The sequence below is a fragment of the Danio rerio genome, chromosome 6 (assembly GCF_049306965.1).
Source record: "Danio rerio strain Tuebingen ecotype United States chromosome 6, GRCz12tu, whole genome shotgun sequence".
NCBI classification, from domain to species: Eukaryota; Metazoa; Chordata; class Actinopteri; order Cypriniformes; family Danionidae; genus Danio; species Danio rerio.
In genome coordinates, this window is record NC_133181.1 from 14,748,568 (window position 1) to 14,769,275 (window position 20,708).

Below are 20,708 nucleotides of genomic sequence, written 5' to 3' on the forward strand. Positions count from 1 at the left end.
CAATTTATTATGGCACAGCAGTCAAAATAGGACAAATGGCCTCGTGTATGGAAAAAATTCTGAACCTTTGTCAGTAAGGGGTGGGAACCACACGAACGCCCCTGCCAACAGGCCTGGGGATTTGAGTTGTTTACGGGTGATTAAACTCTCTTGCTAATAAAGAGTTGTGTACGTTAATGACTTGTATAATTACCGTAGCAGCAGGTGTAGTGTTGCTACACTTCAGGTGTACTGTTAGTAAACTCTAGTTTAGCCAACATTTAGGTCACTAAAGATTTAACGACAACAGCAACAAAAATAATAGAAACATTTACTATTGTGCTTTTATTGTGTTTGATAAGATTGACACTCACCTTGACTACGCGTGGCCATTTTCAACCAAAGTCTACAGAATGTGTGAGACTTCCGGTGTCCGTTTTCCACTTATCTACGTGCACAAAACTATCCTTTATTTTGCACAATGCATTATGTTATTTTAATGGATTGTTCTACATATTAATAATAGGAATTTAAAGAAGCTAGTGGATTTCAACTCTGGTGAGCTGTAATTTGTCCAAATTTGCTACATCAACACTGTTATTAAACCCAACTAAATCAACATTGACCTAACTGAAATAGTTTCTTAAATGAGGAACCTGCAACACCATTAGGCCGACAATTAAATTAAATGGCTAAAACAGCATTCTATGGTGCTTTAAATATAGAGATTGCCTACTGGACTGATCTGCAGATACCTGGTGTTTACAGAAAATGTAAAAAATTAAAGTGATAAAAGATTTCTATATAAAATGTGTGACGATGCAGAAAGTTTATTTGCAAAGAGCTAGGGCGCCATCGTGCGGTAGTCTGTAATGGGGAGAGACGTTTTAAAATATAATGAAGGCACAAGTTTGGGAATTGTTCATTTCTTAATTATTGGAAAAAAAACATTAAATAATTTATTCACTAAATAAAACTGAACATCATTAACAAGATTGTTCTGCCTGCAAATCAATAACATGAAGAAAAAAAAAACGTTTAGCCCCAAAGCCTACTACTCTGTTTCGTTGTAATTTATTATTGCTTTTTTTTACTTTTTTAAAGGAAATTGCTCTGTTCATCAAGGCAGCATGTATTAAATGAAAAAGAAAAGTTAAATTGTTAAATACTTATTAAACTTTTGAATGACTGCTTTCTTATTGAATGTAGTTTCAAATAAAATTGATTCTCCATCATTATTGCTTTTATTATATTCATAATATTCATTCATTCATTTTCTTTTTGGCTTAGTCCTTTAACATTAATAATATTAAATTAATAATAATAATATTATTAATAATAATAACAATAATAATATTTAATATTAGAGTGATTTCCGAAGGATCTTGTGACTCTGAAGACTGGAGTAATGAAGCTGAAAATTCATCTTTAAAATAACTGGAATAAATTATTAAATTAAATGATAAATTGCTAATTAGCAGTTATTTTATAGTACAATAACATTTCACAATTTTACAATTTGTGCTGTATTTTTGATGAAATAAATGTAGCCTTGGTGAGCAGGAGAAGCTTATTTTAAAACATTTTAAAACCTTACTGATCTCAAACCTTTGACCGGTAGTGCATATATTATAGCTAGAAATATACATTTTAATCACTTTTTAATGCAAATGCATAATGATTTGGCATTGTCATGACCTTTTAAATAAAACATATTTTAATATGGATTAAGCCTACTTTTTATTTTGCTCTTCTATTCATTTATGTATTTATTTCATTTTTTTTACAGCAAAATGCAAATGCAACTTTTGGCGGCACGCTTATTGTAAATACGAAAGTGAGCCAGCAGAGGGCGCTTACTGATCATCTCATGCGTAACCAGATTGTAATCTCATAATATTTGAATGCGCCTTGATAATCAAAATACTAACTAGACGTTTGTAACTGATTCTGTTGTGCTGTTTTGAAGGCATTGTAGCTGTGCTTCAGTCAGGCATTGGGTACATTTTCATATTTTCCTAAATTCCTCTCAGTTTTCATTTTTAACGTTAAATGAAGGGGAAATTTTGTAAAGTAAAAAAACACAAAGAAAAAAAAAAACGCATTGCCGCTATTGAGTATAGTTCTCGAGTTTTTACGAGCCTAAAACTTATTATACCAAACTTAATGTAATATTCAAATAACAATCGCCACAAATAAACGTTATGAGGAGCAAAAACACAGTATTTGTAAAATTGCAAAATCAGAAACACTTAACAACCAACTTCTCGTGCTTTTGTTTATTGAAAATAAATACAGTCCGAGGACAACAATGTACATTCTATGATTGACATTAAGAAAAAAAAAATCTAAAAAATAAAATAAAGCTAGAATCTAACCTAAAACTTTCTAATCTGAAGTGAAATGCTCTGTTAACAATATGTTAAATCTTAAAGTACAAAGGCCATTTAGCCTTATAAGCTGTCATCATTTATTTGTATTGCTATAAAATAAAAACACTCCAGTTTTGACGTTTCCTGGTTTGGTCAATTAAAGGAATGGCGACAAGCACACTCTTTTTGTCTGGAGTTTGAAAAGCATTTATTGCCTACTTAGTCCCATGAATTATCATACTGTCACGTGATACAGAGTAGCCAATAGGAGAAGAGCGGGGGCGGAGTTAGTGCTGAATTCTGCGCATTGATTGGATCTGGTTGCTGTGGGCCTGGGTGCCGAACTCGTAATATTTCCTGTACTCTCCCTGACGTCTGTCTCTCTCAAAGATATACTGGTATCCACGGTAACCTGGAAACTGGTAACCCACCCAGCTGCCGCATGTGCGAGGTTGAGGAAGGGAAAAAACAGTATTATTGAGATAATGCTGTGTGTAGACAGCAGTAATTTGATGTTACAAACGTAATTTGAAGCAGACTGAGGATAACTTACGCTCCAGAGTTGACTTTGATAGAAGGAACCTCCTTACTGCACCAGCCCATGGCCATAAGAGAAGGGTAGTCGTCGCACATCTCAAACTTGCGTCCCATCATGTCCTCACACTCATACATGGTAATTTTACTGTCACTGTGGTTCTGGTGGACAAAAGGTATAATTTGAGATGTTTATTGGAATGTGTTATGTCCATTTTTCAATTAACTAACGTTACACAGTTGATGAACACCTGACGCCATTTTAATAAACAAGATTGAACAATGAGGCCTTATTGTGTTGAAGTTGGTTTATGTCCTTTTTCTGCCCCCCTTTGTTTTACGTTTATATGTAAATTGACTTCTAAAAGCGTAGTAAATATGGGTTTGTGTTTAGATGGAGCCAAATTTGCAATTTTATGATTTGTCCTTCACTGTAGCCTATTTGTAACAAGTCAGTATCTAAATGTATTATGTTCTCGTTCTAACTAATCACGAAAAGACATGTTTAGATATATAACAAACTATTAATATTAATATACTATTAGTTTAGAAACTATTAGTCATTTTGCTGAATTGTCTGAGTTCTAAAGCCAAACAATCAAAAATGATATTGATCTGAACTGAATCAATATTGAAGTTGGCTAAGCAAAATAATGACACTAATGTCTTTTTAGAGCTATTTTTTAGCAGTATTTTTCATATAGACCATTTCAATGTGGTCATGTCATTGTCCGATGAACATTACCTGCTTGTTTTTAAACTATTTTATAACTGTAGTAAGAGGTATTTCAATCATAACTTAATGTTTAAACAGCTATCATAACATTATCAATTTTTGGCTCTTTCTGATTCTCGGAAGATATAGAAATTAAAAGTGTAAAACAGGTTGTACATTGGGACATTTGTTATTGTTTACATCCCTCAAAATGGTCTATATCTGAAGCTTGTATAATCGATTCTGTTACTGTCTGTGGAGATGATTTCAAACTTTCAAACAATCTGTATTGTAAAAATAAACAGAAATAGGGCATTAAAATCATATTTGAACTACATTTTAGTAAGGAGATTGTAGGCCAGATACTTCTTAATCTTACATATCATTCAGTCTTAACATTAATGTCTGTTTTGTGATGTTTCACACGTTTGACTCACAGCGCATTTGATGGGTCTGAAGGAAAGCATGTGCTCAGTACGGTAGCTGCTGTTTCCGCTCCAGGCCTGATAGCAAGGATAATCTCCCTTCTCCAGGATGAACTGCTGACCTTGATACTCTGGGTACTCATAACCAACCCAGCTGCAGGAAAAAGAATCAAGTTATCTTCAATAAAAAAGGTTTGGTATATTATATTTTATGTTTGTGTATACAGGGTGGGCCATTTATATGGAGACACCTTAATAAAACTTATTGGGAATTTTACTAGAAAAACAATGGTGTGCTTGGTTTTAACGTAACTTTATTCTTTCATGGGTTATTTACAAGCCCTCAATGTAACAAGCCCTCAATGTTTACAAGCCGTCTTGTAAATACAAGAAACGCCATGGCCTTCTGACTACTACAAAATCTATTCTAAATTTAATTGTCTATTTTTTTAGATGATTTTATTTATCAAACTGTTAAGCTTTGTCATTTAAAAAAAATACATTATATATTTATGTTAAGGGCGCACTCTGAAGGTTCAACCATGTGTCATATAGGATATATATATATATATATATATATATATATATATATATATATATATATATATAGGATATATATATATATACATCACCGGCTAATACATCAAGTACACTATAAAAAATTATGGTTGCCTTAAATTTAAATTGAATCAAATTAACTTAATGTGTACATTAAACTTATGTTAAACTGACTTAAACACAGTTTGCATGACTTATAAAATTAAGTTAGAACAAAATTAACTAAGTTTAATAAGTTACAATGAACTAAAAACATGTGCTGTCATGACTTATTGGTCATAAAAAATTTTTATAGTGTAGGAAAGTACTATAATGCGCTCACACACACACTTACGGGCCGTTGTCCACCTTGATAGAGCGGATCTTTTGGAAGTCCCTGTCCAGAATATTGGGGCACTCCAGCCTAAACTCACAGCGCTTGCCCTGGAAGTTTTCCTCCTCCCACACTGTGATCCTCCACTGGCACTGCTGCTCCATCTGCTCTCGCTGATTCATGATGGCCGCCTGTCTGTTCTCTCCAGCTACCGGCGACATTAGAGAATACGGTTAACAATACAACACCACCTGCCACCTCCACCTGACAGATCACAAGCACTACTATCAACATCAGCCTAACCTATGACCTCAGGCAAGCGACGGGTTATCAGATTGTTGATAATGGTTTAGGTCACGTTAGAACAAACACAGATCCTTTCGGTCTGCTTGTGACAACAGACAGACATGATATTTACAAAAACTGACGCCCATCTGCTTTACAGGATATCTCAACCACAGGACATCAATAATTTAAATTTTGCATTGGTCATAAATAATAGGGCCCCCATGAATCCAGCGATGGCTGAAATGCCTCAATTCCAATGGTGCGTTAAAAATGAATTCATTTGAAATAACCACAAGAAATTGGTGGCTTTTCAGTCCATGAAAAGATTCACAAAGGCCTCTAGTCCAGTCACGCATCCAGTCAAGCAGCGGTTTATCCTGTTTTAAAGTTAATTCCACTTTCGTGAAGGTTAAGACGTTGATTTTGACAGCACTGACGGCGGCCCATACTCACATGCTGTCGTGGGAGAGATTTGGCGTATTTAACATTAGGGGTCGGTCCATTGCGAGGTGTTTATATAGCCGCTGTCACTGCAGTTACTGCCGAATGTGCAGAGGGACTGCCAGATCAGCAACATGTGTCAAAAGAGAGCTTTAGTGCCGTTATTGTCTAACAGGCCTCTGGTTTTCTGACTCATCAGAAAAAACAAGGCCCATCCATAGAGTTTAACACAGACACCTATACCAACGCTGAATGCCCTTGCAATGTCCCCTGACTGCAGATTCACAGAGGAGTGATAAAAGTGTGAAATGGTTATTGAAATTGTTGATATTGCAGTACAAAAATAATTGTACACTCTCATCAGTTGTGATTTAGCTAAATGCATCAATCTAATAGATGTTCATACTGTAAGCACAATATATAACCATAATCATAGCTTAATGTGTTGTTTTTTTTACATGTATCAGGATGTGGCGCCCTCTCAGATGTTCAGGAACATGATACACTTTTGTGAGAGTCCAAACAAAAGGTAGTGTATTGCTGTTCTATGCCTCTCGTCTTTTGTGATGGCACAGCCATTGTACCACCTACAGATGGACTACATATATTCATCTGCTTGTTTCTTCTACAAGCACATTCTAGCATACAGAAACATTACATATTGAGAACTTGTTTGTTTTTTAAAAAAAAAGCTTGTTATGCTTTTAAAAAAGGGGGACGGTGGCAGAGTAGGTAGTGCTGTTGCCTCACAGCAAGAAAGTTGCAGGTTCAAGCCTTGGCTGTGTCAGTTGGCGTTTCTGTGTGGAGTTTGCATGTTCTCCCCGCGTGCGCCTGGGTTTCCTCTGAGTGCTCTGGTTTCCCCCACTGTCCAAAGACATGTGGTCCGGGTGCTCCGGTTTCCCCCACAGTCCAAAGACATGTGGTACAGGTGAATTGGGTAGGCTAAATTGTCTGTAGTGTATGTGTGTGTGTGGATGTTTCCCAGAGATGGGTTGCGGCTGGAAGGGCATCTGCTGCGTAAAAACTTGCTGGATAAGTTGGCGGTTCTTTCCGCTGTGACGACCCCCGATTAATAAAGGGACTAAGCCAACAAGAAAATGAATGAATGTTTTTCTTAAACATCTTCTTGATTTAAGAAAGAAACAAAACAACAAATCTAAGTAAGAAAAGCATTTTTGCAGTGTAAGAGTCCTCCGAAACAGAGCATTAAATAATAACAAGTAAAATGTCTCTGTCATGTAAAGTGACTAAGATTTATAGCGGTTATCAATGTTCCACATTACAATAAAAAGCAATGGTCATTATTGCCATACTGTTGCCTTATTGACCCAACAATATACCCCTAACTTTTTCCATATAAATGATTTATTTTTCTCTTAAAAAAAAAAAAAAAGCTGTGATGCATAGCCTGTTGGCATGTTTTTGCAACATAACCATAATTCTGTAAACTAAAACTTCATACCTTTTATAAGCATTAATTTAATGTTTTTTAAATGACAGAACAGGAATAATTTCACTTACTGATACAGATTTTTTAATCTATTGTTATCATCAAGTGATATATGTTTGCTAATGGATTGTAGGAATTAGTGAGAAGTGTTTTTCTTTTGTGTGCCTGTGAGTGTGAGGCAGAGGAGTTGCAGAGCTCAGTCAGGGCCCTAGGGCTAATCACATCTTTCCTTGCATCACTACAGCATTCATTTCACAGTAAAATGAGTCCATTTACATCACTACTCCCTCACACTGAGATAACCATTCAAAGTAGTTCAGTGAGTCGGCCAGGTATTCATGAACCAGATTAAGACAAGATAGCCCTTCAAATAGAAAATATATATCCCTATGCAAATAATTAGCATATTTAATTATTTAATGTACATTTATATGTAAAATTTATGAAAATGTAGTATCATTTTAGTTTATAATGCATGTATTTTTCCTATTACTCAGATGTGCATGTGATGAAATGTGATTTTGAACAGAACCAAGTTATTTCTTAAGTGCACCGCTTTATATTTTCCAGTTAATTTGCATATATTTTTTATGTTTTGTAGAGATAGTTAGTGCTCTATAACAGTATCTGCTTAATAGGCATTAAATGTTCCATGCACTACTTTTAGAAAAATGCTCTACATTTTTCATAAAACCTGGATTTAAGTGGGTATAAAACATGAACAGATTATGAAAGCAGAGAGTTGGGTCTTTATTTTGATATGTAATATCAGCCTGATCTCACGAGAAAACATAAGTTTACATTTTGTAAGTTTAGTGGCTTATTCGTACAAATTAGTACAAAGTTCAATCGTACGAAATTGTGCGATTTTAGAAGGAGATGTGGCACCTAACTCCCCTAAACCCAACCGTCATTGGGGGATGAACAAATCATACTAAATTGTACGAATTAGATCGTACAAATTTATACGAATTAGCCACTAAATCAAAAAGTTGCAAACTGTCTTGAGATTGTTTTGGTTATATGGTCATATATTCCTAGCCAAAAATATTCTGAGGATTGTCAAATTTTAGTGAAAATCGTCAAAAATGCTGGCAGTGGCTGACAACTTAATAAAAAAAAAAACACTGGCAGAAAAGAATTCAAGTGATATTTCACCCGACAATTAAAGTACTGTCATCGATTATTCATCCTCAGCTAGTTCCAAATCTTTTTGAGTTCCTTTCTTCTGTTGAACACTAAACAAGATATATAGAGGACAGCGGAAAACTTGAAACCATTGACTTCCATCGTAGTAAAAACAAAGAGAAGTCAACCGTTATAGGCAATGTTGGGGAAAGTTTCTTTTGAAAGTAATGCACTGCAATGTTCAAAAAAGTAACTAGTTGCGCTACTTAGTTCCACTTTTTGTGGAAAGTAATGCGCTACTTTTTGAGTTACTTCTGAGTTACTTTTTCTTACCTTTACCTAGTGATTATTACCTTTACCTAGTGTTGTCATGATACTGGAATTCAGTACCAATCGGTTATGAAATTTTAAAAACGTTAATTTCCCGCTAACATTTGAGCGATGTTGATCAGCGCTGATTTGACATTGTGTTCACATACTCAACAGAAACGGCTGTGATTGGCCGTCAACGTAATCAGTTCACAAATAAATAAAAAATTCACAAATGCAGATAATAACATATAAAACAAGCTGAGTGATCTTGTACTATTGACTGGATTGAATTTTTAAAAGATGATAGTGGAATGAAAGTGCTGAGCTTTAGGGTCTGCTGCAGATGATTCCAAGCATAAGCAGCAGAAAACTGAAAAGAGTAGCGACCAAATGAAGCGTGAACTTCGTGTGTGCAATGTTTAACAAAACTACTGAATGTTAAGAAGTCACTATAATATAGTGGAGTTCTTTACATTGTTAGAATATATTCTACATGCCAGATAAATAAAATCTAACACTGCTTTAGGTTCTCGAGCCAGTGGGACCTCCCAATACCCAAACCTGTTAACCAGTACAATTTCCTATCAACATAGGAGTTGACTGAGAAAGCCAGAGAGGAGCAGAAGCAGGAGACAAAGTAATGATGTTAAAGAAAGAGCAGAGTTTATTGAATAATCTTAGTTGCGTATGATTCAATAAATCCAACAAGTGTTATTACACCACAAGCAACAGTAATGGAAAATTACTGCTTCACAACATTGTGCAAAGACAATACAGACCTTGAAATGAAGACATTCTCTTATCTCTTACTCTTGAAAACAAGTGTCTCTAGAATGCACGCAGTCATAAGATTATAACAACATGGAAGGATGAAATAATAATAAAGCAATAACTAGCAATGCTAGTAAATAAAAAAGCAATATTAGTAAACTAGTGAAATAGTAATAATAAAATATAAAAACATAATAAAATTACAAATAATAATCAATATTAATAATCAAATCATTAACTAATAATCAATAAAATGATATAATGATAATTATATAAATGACTAATGATCATATGATAAAAATGAAAGTAAATCAACACAAGGTGTTTTCTTGGTAAAACACACACGAGTTTGCTACAAGGATTTTCAGATTCTTAGTTACATTTTTAAACATCATAATACATTTTAGAAGAGTTCAGATGCAAAAACCTGTATTTATTTTCTGTTGATTCACTTTAAAGGCAAACAAAATAACTTATTCATCACTATAAAAGTCCACACACAGGAAAAATGCTAATTTTCAAATAAAATATTAATTGGAAATTAGAGGTTTTTCATCTAAACTCTTCATTTTTTGAAAACTGAAAGGTTTTATCCATTAATCATCATCCACTGTATGGCATCACTTTATTTTTAAGAGCATATGATCATAAACATTGTCTTTTTTACAGCTGTTTCACTGCAAATCATTCACTCCACCCACTCTTGGAGAAAATCCAAGGCTGACACATGGAGCCTGAATGGACTGTATGGAGCTCAGTGTTCCAGGAGGACCATCACCTGCTTCTCACTTCCCCAGTCATTCAGCCATTACACAGAACAAACAGGTAGTGTTTACTCATCTGCCCCCACTCCTGCCGTCCGCGCGCTACACCCTATACCTGTGTGTCATGAATGTTTATTAGCGTGGATCTCATTCCGTGTGTGTGAGCGACGGGGTCAGTTAGTATGCAGGCGCACTATGTGTGTGCGTCTCTTTCATAAATCCATCTGTTCCATGGTAACCCTCTCTTTTTTTCTACGTCTCTGTGAGATGGCATTAGCATCCTCGTGTTGTCAGGTAGGCTCTGGAAAACAAGAGCTGTGTGGGTGACGCACACATCTCCAGGACTGTTAACCAGTCGCCTGTCCTTGGAACTGTATTTCTGCAAAGTTTAACACTCGCCTTGAATATAATATCCGCCATACAGGCGCACGGCGCAACAGTTACATCAATTTCACTGCCAAATTTCTGATTTGCATTCATTTTAAAGATTCCATCTCTTATGTAAATGCAACAGACAAAGATGTTGCACTATGGATATGTTTACCGGATTGGACAAGAGAAAGAGAACACAAATACATTTTTTTGTTGTTGTTGTTATTTTGGGTGTACATACAAAATTTATAGCACATGGTTCCCCCCCCCTTAAAGGGATAGTTCACACAAAAAAAAGTTAAATTGGTCCTTTTACTCAGCCTTTACTTGTTTCAAACCTTTATGAATTTCTCTATTCCGGTAAAGGAGTTTATATATATATATATATATTTATATATATATTTAATATATATATATATATATATATATATATATATATATATTATATATATATATATATATATATATATATATATATATATATATATATATAACTAATGAATCTTATTGTAAAGTGTGACCAAGATATCCTATCATTAGGGATTTATGGTCAGCTAAAGTTATAAAGAGAACGTTTTAAAGGTAAACCCCTGTTTAAAGTATTTATTATGAATCACTCATTTAGGAAGTATTGCAAATGTTTTTTGTTTTGCTGATTTTTGCAACTTGTTTGAACTTTAAAGTTCATATCATTACTTAGTTTTGTATACTTGCAGGCCTATTTTAATAAAAATAGAAAAATATATAATAATCAAATATAAATCAAATAATGTAAAATTAGATAATAATATTAAATAGTAACTTAATAATAATAATAATAATAATAATAATAACAACAACAATAATATATATATATATATATATATATATATATATATATATATATATATATATATATATATATATATATATATATATGTTGTAAACCTGTAAGCATTTACTGTCATAGATTAAAAAAAAACTTTTGCTGCTTGTACAAACTATTTGTTGCTTATGAGTTATACCAACACAATTCTTAAACTTTTTCTGGAACAAATAAATGGTTTTATATTTAATCCACTTAAATTTTTCAAATGAAAAAAAATTGTAATTTAATCGATTGGTGTTGGGACAACATGAAGGAATTGTTTGAAACCCAGTATTGTTTACAGGGTACACTCAAAAAAAAAAACTTTTTTCCCTCATTCAATCTACTGTACTTATTTAAATTGAGCTGAAACAACACAATTCTTGAGATTTTATTGGAACAACTTGTTTTTTTATGTTCAATCCACATAAATTTGCTAAAAGTGTTGACTTAATTCAGTTCAATTCATCTTTATTTCTATAGCGCTTTTACAATGTAGATTGTGTCAAAGTAGCTTCACATTGAAGAAGATAGTGAATTGAAACAGTGTCAGTTCAGTTTTCGGTGTTTAAGTTCAGTTCAGCTCAGGTTAGTGTGGTTTAATATTTACTGCTGAGAGTCCAAACACTGAAGAGTAATCCATCGATGCGCACCTCTGCAAGTCCCGAACTATGCAAGCCAATGGCGACAGTTGCGAGGAAAAAACTTCACCAATTGGCGAAATTGAAGGATAAAAATGTATCTTCAATGGTCTTGCATCGTATCAGTGGCACTGCATAATCTCTTGGGGCCTCGGGATGAGTATCCCCAGGTGGAAATAGAGAATAAAGAAAATAATTAGCATAGCTGCTTTTCATAGTGTTTATAAACGAGATGCGTGGAGCACATTCATGTATCGTACCGCTATGTGATGCATTGAGTGTATGCTTTACTAAAAAAAACTTTAATCTAGATTTGAACTGTGAGAGTGTGTTTGAGGCTTTGACATTATCAGGAAGGTTATTCCAGAGTTTAAGAGCCAAAAATGAGAAGAATAAGCCTCCTTTACTTGACTTTGCTATAGGTACTACCAGAAGTCCTGAGTTTTGAGATCTTAAAGAGCGGTTGGATTGTAGTGAGACAGGAGGTTGGTTAGATAAACAGGAGCTAGATTATTTAAAGCTTTACAGGTAAGAAGTAATATTTTAAAATCGAGATGACACTTAACAGGCAGCCAGTGTAAGGAGGATAAAGTTGGGGTGATGTGATCATATTTTCTAGACCTGGTAGGATCTCTGGCAGCTGCATTTTGTACTAGCTGAAGTCTGTTAATAGAGGATGCGGGGTAATCAGCGAACAAAGCATTACAGTAATCTAGCCTAGAAGTCATAAAAGCATGAACTAGCTTTTCTGCATCTGAGATGAATAGCATACTTCGTAACTTAGCGATTTCTCAGATGAAAGAAAGCAGTTTTTGTGACATGGAATATATGATTTTCAAAAGTTAAATTGCTGTCAAATATAAAACCCAGATCTTTTATAGTAGAGCGCTAATGCTAAATGTTTGAAACCAGTAACCACTTAATCAATTTGTGTTGAGAAAACTTGAATGAATTGTGTGGAAGCCAGCATTGTTTACAGTGTAATATGTGTTTTTCTTACTATGGAAGTCAATGGTTTCTGGTTTCCAACATTTTTCCAACTAAAGAAAGAAACTCAAAGTTTTTTAACCACTTGAGGGTCAGTAAATTGTGAGTCCGTTTTCTATTCTGGTTGAACTATCCCTTTAATTTAAGGTTGTTGTTTTGGATATTCTGTGTATACAGTGCATGGCAAAGCTGATGAGTTCTTCTGCTGGTAGTACAAAGCTGAGGGCAGAAAGCACCTGCCACATGTTCACCGCCACCATGGAAACTAATCCCGCTCTGTGTGTGAAAAACGGGCCCTGACAGCTTCAACACAGACATCTGCATCTCCAACAAATATACTGTGACACTCTCGCGCTGGGTCTTGGTGTGAGAGTGTGTGGTTAATGTCTTGTGTTTTTTGATGTTTTGCGAGTTTCTGTGATATGTTGATATCACAGTAGGTTAAAAAAATAGAATAAAATAGAATATAAATTGTTATATAATAACAATAATAACAAAATAAAGAAAAAGAAAGGTTTGAAAATCAGTTTTTTTTTTCAATTGTTTCCTCTGAGCAAAAGCTAACGGCTAGTGTTTCACAATAGCTTTTCACAGTTATGAGTTTCCCAAGTAACCTTTCATTGAACAGTTCTTAAAACATTCAGTTTACCTTAGAGTAAAGAGAGTTTTACAAGTCTTGAGAACGATTTTCAGCTATTACGAACCTTCTATGGATGTTAAAAGATTTCATGGATCCATCACTGCCAATAAAGAATCTTTATTTAAAAAAAATAAAATGCCAGTGGTGTAGTGGTTAGTGTGTCGACATATGCACTCCGGTGCTCGCGGCGACCTGGGTTCGATTCTGTCTTGCGGTTCTATGCCAATCCTTCCCCTCTCTCTGCTCTCCATGCTTTCCTGTCAATTTTCTCTACTGTCCTATCAAAAAATAAAGGTGAAAACCCTGAAAAAATAATGATAAAAAAACTAAAATAATAAAATAAAATGCTATTCAGTGAAACATTAGTTCTTTCATTCATTCATTTTCTTTTCGGCTTAGTGTATTTATTAATTTGGGGTCGCCACAGCAGAATAAACCACCAACTTATTCAGCATATGTTTTACACAGCAGATGCCCTTCCAGCTGCAACCCATCACTGGGAAACATCCGTACACACTTATTCACACACATACACTATGGACACTTTAACCTACCCAATATACCTATAGTGCAAGTATTTGGACTTGTGGGGGAAACCAGAATACCCACACCAACATGGGGAGAGCAAACTCCACACAGGAATGCCAACTGACCCAGCCGAGGCTCGAACCAGAGACCTTCTTGTTGTGAGGCAAACTGTGCCACCGTGCAGCATGAAACATTAGTTCATATACCAAAAACATCTTGTCAGGTACAGTCTATTTAGTTGAACTCTTTTTATTGGTAATTCTCAATCAGAGAGGTACTACAAGTGAGGGAAAGAAAAACCACAACAAATTACTTTCACAGTGTAAATGAAATACTGAGTGGTAATTAAAAACATTCCTTACTCTCTGAACCATGTTGAGATAGAAATAAAGTTAACAACAACAACAAAAAAGGAAAAAAAAAAAAAAAAAAATATATATATATATATATATAATAAATTAACAAATGACACCTAAGTAGGCCATTACCGTTAAATGTAAAATATCACGCAATTTCTTTTCTTAATACACTCTTAGATAAGTTTGTATCATTCAAAAGCAAGAGGGGAAAAAAGAAAAAAAGACAGATACAGACAGGGTTAAATAGGCAATATGAATATGAAATCTATTTTTTTAAAATATGACAGAAAAGGTTGCCAAGCTGTATAGAAATCCTCTGTTTTGCCATTAATTGTATATCTATTTCTTTCTATTTTAATGAATTGTAACAGGTCATACATCCACTGAAAGTAGTTTCATAATAGGTAATAGGATAATTTTTTTAGCAATTATTAAGCAAAAGGCTAATACATTTGACTGCAAAGCCATGGTACAGTCTATTTAAAGCAAGAATCATTTGAAATATTAAAAGGCCCGAATAAAGGATCACGGTAACAGCTTGAAAATATTAATTGTAATTTTGAAGCTTTATACTTTGATAGCATTCTTCAAACAGTAGTATTTGCCGATTTGTCAGGAAAAAAATACAGTAAAATCGTAATAAATTTTCTCTTTTATATATGTGTATAGTACAATGTGAATACAAGTCAAAATAAGTCATTGTCATACATTGGATAACTGGGCACTAAAGAAGAAATTATTGGTATTGCAATGTTTTTATTGTTAGCCCACATTTTAAATTAGTTTTAATAATGCTGCTAACTAAATAATAGCTAAATCAGAGGCTGACATTTTTCATTGTTTTCATTCTCCATCGTATGCTTGCTTGTTTCAATATGCATTTAAATAATGGGAAAGTGACTTCAAATGAAGTAGACTGAGGTTATTGTCTACAGGTCAAAGGGTAAAACTGAACGACCACTATCAGCTGGTTAATATGATGTAGGATAACGACAGGTGGTTCCCCACGTCAGTGATGACTGACACATTTACAGCTTTTGAGATTAAAAGCAGCCATCTAGATCAGCAGTTCCCAATCTTTTCCCCTTCTCTTTTTACATTTGAAATTCTTAACCACCAATCACCACCTACATGAAGCCCCTAGCTGATAAGAACTATAACATAATTGATAGGTTTTTCTTAATTACAACAACTGCGTAAAAGACTAAAATATATTATTATTACAAAATGATGGCCGGATTTATTTATTTAGTTATTTATTTATTTAATGAAAAATATGTTTATAGTCATTTCATATTTACATTAGGGTATAATGCATAAATGCTCAGTTTAACAAAAAAAAACTGCCATCTGAATGAAAATGTGAATCCACTTTCTGACAGTAGGTGCTGCTTACCTTACGAAATGGCAGAAATAAAACTTTTATAATTGTAAATGCTCCATAAGGGGCAGTTCGCATAGCACGTGGAAAACGTGAGACGCATCGTTTACTTCACCAATAAGTATGTTTATATGGACACCAATAATATGATTTAAATACGATTAAGACAATACTCTGGTTTAGAATCTGCTATGTAAACAGTGATTTTTGATTAATTCAAGGTCACAATCAAACAATTTAAAAATCGAATTAAGACATGTGGAGTATGCCGATTTTAGGGTGCTTTTACACCTGCCTTATTTAGTATGGTTGAATCGCACTAGAGTTTGTTTTCCCTCCTGGTGTGGTTCATTTGGGCACTGCGGTTCGTTTAAGGGTGCTTTCACACCTGTGAATCGATTCAGTTGTTCCGAAACAGAGATTACAATTGTTACATTGTTGCTCTTTGCTCTTGGAGCGGTTCGCTTTCACACTGCAAAGTTTCTAATCGGACCAAAAGAGCTAAAACAAGTCACGTGCGAGTAAACTCTCCTCACATTGGTCAGAGTGTCAGGGTTTATTTTGCAGCGTCCCGCTAAGCTGTCAGGAGAGGTGGTGGTTTGGTGGTGATTGACAGGGTGCGTGCGCGCAACGTGTCTGAGGAGAGACGCGGTGGGGAGGGGTAAGAAGGGTGCGCGACGATGCCTATTTGAGGACCTGGAGGGACACTCGAGATTACCGGGAGATCATCACTCGTTTGCGGGCATCCGGAGACTCGCGAAACTTCCCACCCCACTCATAATTCTCTCTTCATATATAGCCATAAGCCTATTACATATCCATAAAACACAGTGATACAACCGCGCTCGGATTGGATCGCTTTCTCACTACAATCGAACCGCTCCAGGGTTCGTTTCAATTGAGCCGAGACCACCTCATTCAAGCGATCTCAGAGCGATTACTTTGGCACGGAACAGAGTGCGATTGCCCTGTTCACATATGCCAAACGAACCGCGCTAACTGGGCAAACGAGATACGTTCCGAAACAAAAGTGTAGGTGTGAAAGCACCCTAAAACACTGTTTTTCAGCCGCAGCCGCTCTTCATTCTCATAATGTATAACTTGTCTAAAGTGATGTATAAATACTATATAGTATACTATGAACAGGGATTCAATCAGCCAGCGCAGTCGTCCCTCTATAGTCAAAATGGGACATCTTGTGTCTTCCAGTTTGTTTACTTGCGGGAGTTTCAATGGCATTTTCCCGCACGTGAATTCTGATCCAATTGAATCCAATTCAATTGAAAAGCAGTTTAGGAAATATGTTCAACAACATCTGGCCAATAAGTGATGAGGATTTTGTCAGATGACTGCATTTTGGTTCTTCTCAACTAGTTCGGACCAATGCAATCAGCGTGGGGTGAAAAGGACCCAAAGATGGCAGAAAATGCTACGATGTACCATTTATTGCCCTTGGTCCGGACCAAATGAACCGAACTACAGATGTGAAAAGCACCCTTAGCCGCATTATTGAAGTGCTATTAAGACATGTAAACACCTTTATAAAACTTTACCATCATGTAGGATTTTCACCGCATTTTGCGGCAGGATATTCCACACACACACACACACACACACACACACACACACACACACACACACACACACACACAGCTGTTTGACGCTATTCTCTGCACCTCCCAAGTCAGTGAAAGATCACAGACACACACATCGCGAAATGTGGAGGTTTTTTTTCTCCCATTCGGTATCATATTCCAATAAAGCAACACTCTTTCAGCAGTTGATACTCGTTTGTCATATGGGCATGAATGAAATGTTCCCGAGTGAAAGTAAAAGTGGCAAACTGCAGTTAAAATCAACAAATTAAAAATTAAACACCCGAAATTACATACAACTCTAGAGGAAACGTGTATAGCGTGGTGATGCAATGATGTTAATCGAATTATGTGCTTTAACATGTAAAAGAGGATCATGAAATGAACATTAAAAAATAAACTCATGTAAACACCTTAAACATATATTGTCTTATTCAGATTAAGGCTAATGATTCGATTACTAATGTCCATGTAAACGTAGCCAGAGCCGGATTAGCCACATTGGGCCCTGGGGCTATGGCAAATCCAAGGGCCCCTCTTTTAATTTTTTTTACCTCACAAAAGTATATATATATATATATATATATATATATATATATATATATATATATATATATATATATATATATATATATATATATATAATTGTTGCTGTTGTTATTATTGTTATTATTATTAATAATTTACTATTTAATATTATTATCTAATTTTACATTATTTGATTATTATACATTTTTCTATTTTATTAATTATCATTTTATAGGCCTGAAAGTATACAAAACTAAGTAATGATATGAACTTTAAAGTTCAAACAAGCTGAAAAAATCAGCAAAACAAAAAACATTTGCAATGCTTCCTAAATGAGTGCTTCATAATAAATACTTTAAACAGGGGTTTATCTTTAAAAAGTTCTCTTTATAACTTTAGCTGACCATAAATCCCTAATGATAGGATATCTTTAATATTTATGCTTCTAATATCCAAAATAGTTTATTGTGGTCTTCTGAGTTACAGTAGGCTAGCATCCTTATTTTATTTACTTTTAAATTTTTTGCATTAGATATATTTTCTGATGAAAGTCAGCACCAATATTTCATTGCTCCATATTATTGCTCTCGTTTTCATAAAAGGGGCAAAATAAACATTCATAGAAAGTTTGCTTTCTAACTGGTTCAGTTAGACTTACTGTAAAGCATAACCGAGTGCATTTACTTAAGATAGATACTCTGCAACGATGGATATTTAAATAACTGCTTGTCTAGGCTATTTGATTTGTTCGCACACTGTCTCGGTTATATTGTGTAATGGAAGGATTGTGGGGGATGACTGGATGGTTTTCACGGTAGTGCCGAAATAAGGGACTGTCCTGGGAAAATTGGGACATCTGATCAACCTTATTGGTGACTAAAACAGGGCTCTTTAATATCCTGATTGGGTTACAGCCACTTTGAGCCACAGTTTAGCACTGCCGTCACTGTTTTTGAACAGTCAGCACCAAAGCGAAAGGAATATCCACATTATTGACGAGAGAAAGCAGAACACAAAGAGGCGTTTCCAGTGTCATAGCACAAATAAATTCTTCAGCCAATCTTATTGTGGTTTTATCAACAAAGTCAAACTCTAGCCTGCATTTCAAATGCACACACAAGGACCAATCAGGATCAGCTTTCTTTGTCATTTTACCGGACTGCTCCATTGACAGTGGGAAAGACCAAAACGAAACACATAATAACTGAAGTCAACTAAAGTCGACTAAATAATGCTGCACCAAGCAAAATTGAGAAGAAATCTAAAACTTGACATTGTTGAAAAAGAAACAGTTATTAAAAAATGTAAAATATTTTTATTTGTGTGTGTGTGTGTGTGTGTGTGTGTGTGTATATATTTAGTCAGTGAAACATGTTTCAGTGTTTATTAAACTAATTTGCTCATTCATTGAAGGGGAAATACTTGATTTAATTAATGGGACATAATTCAATAAATTAAGTTTATATAAAGGATAAAATTCAATAAATATTACCATATTAACTACATAAAATTAACATCTGCTCTGGATAAAATATTTAGCACAGCCTATGCTTAATTTGAACAAGAAAAAAAGTTCATCCTAAATCATGAAATAAATGTTATAAAAAGCAAAAATGTAACTTTCTCAAGCATCAACATATTGTTACAACACCAATTTATATATTTTGTAATTGTATTTCTTGATATGTGGTCCTTCAATTAGCGATCTGCTAGATAGAACCTTATAATTCCAAGCGGAAAATGACTTTTCAGAATGGGAAGCTTCTAACTGTTTTACCCCAATTTGCAAATGTAAGAGAATTTTGATAATTTACATTTAGGGTCTCTGTCATGTTAATGTATGGAAGAGAGCTGTTACACACATATTGTTTGCTGTATGCCAAAACTTTCAAGCTTAATATCTCAAAATCATTCAGAACGCAGATAGAACCTTATAATTACACTGTAAAAAAAAATTCCGTAAAAATACAGAGAATGTACTGGCAGAAAATTACCAGCACATTTTTCGTTTTTTTACGGAAACTTCCTTCTTTTAGTAAACGGAAAATTCTGTAAAACTTCCGTAAAAAAACAGAGAATGTCCTGGTAATTTTCTGCCAGTACATTCTGTTTTTTTTACGGAAATTCCGTTTTTAAAAAAAAGAAAGAAAAAAATATAAATTTACAGTAAATTCTCAGTACAATTTACTTTTTTTTTTCCGTTAAATTATTATACAAAAACTTCAGTAAACATTAAAAAGAAACATAAATTTGTAAAAACACTTTACCCATAGAATTTTGCAAAAGTACATTAAAATTTCATTATAAGGCCAATTTAGCTTTGCAAACATAGAACAAATGAAGCACAATGTACACAAAACAATTTATTTTTTTAACATTACATTCAGTAAGTTATTACAAAAGAAGAAAACTATAAGCACTGAAATTGAAACGGGTAACATAAATAAATGTCACAGAATGAAAAGTTAGTATTTCATTAATTTGTATTTGTATAATCGTTTCCCTTTGTTATTTTCTGCATTCACTATAACTTCTTAAACAAGTAAACAGGGAATCTGAAACAAACAGGCCTGCAGCTTTTGTAAAAATGCACATGGACATATAAAAACAAGGTGACGATTTGTTACTGAAATAACGCCATAGGTAGTTGGAGGATCTGTGTAAAAGTCCTGCCACCTCAGCTGGAAATAAAGGGTGTCTGACATCATTAGCATGGCTATGCAGGACACTGTCTGCAAAACTGCTTATTTATCTATTTGACTTTTATGTAAGTTAATAAG

The 20,708-nt window shown here is 34.4% G+C and overlaps 2 protein-coding genes across 3 annotated transcripts in view; one reads left to right on the plus strand and one right to left on the minus strand.

The window, feature by feature from the left end:
* Positions 1-2,248: 2,248 nt before the first annotated feature.
* cryba2a (crystallin, beta A2a) lies at positions 2,249-5,673 on the minus strand. Its single transcript, NM_001002049.1, is given in 5 exon segments — positions 2,249-2,786; positions 2,905-3,047; positions 4,038-4,179; positions 4,918-5,104; positions 5,638-5,673. Coding segments are annotated over 4 exon segments (594 nt in total). The 5' UTR covers positions 5,079-5,104; positions 5,638-5,673; the 3' UTR covers positions 2,249-2,638.
* tmem198ab (transmembrane protein 198ab) overlaps positions 2,731-20,708 on the plus strand; it is a 90,660-nt gene continuing 72,682 nt past the window's right edge. For both annotated transcript variants that reach the window (XM_021476900.3, XM_073953091.1), the window contains exons 1-3: positions 2,731-4,217; positions 6,093-6,154; positions 9,956-10,111. Coding sequence is in view for 1 of the 2 variants with exons in the window: in XM_073953091.1 (XP_073809192.1) it covers positions 10,025-10,111 (87 nt within the window). In the remaining variant the exon portion in view is untranslated. The remainder of the gene's footprint in view (positions 4,218-6,092; positions 6,155-9,955; positions 10,112-20,708) is intronic.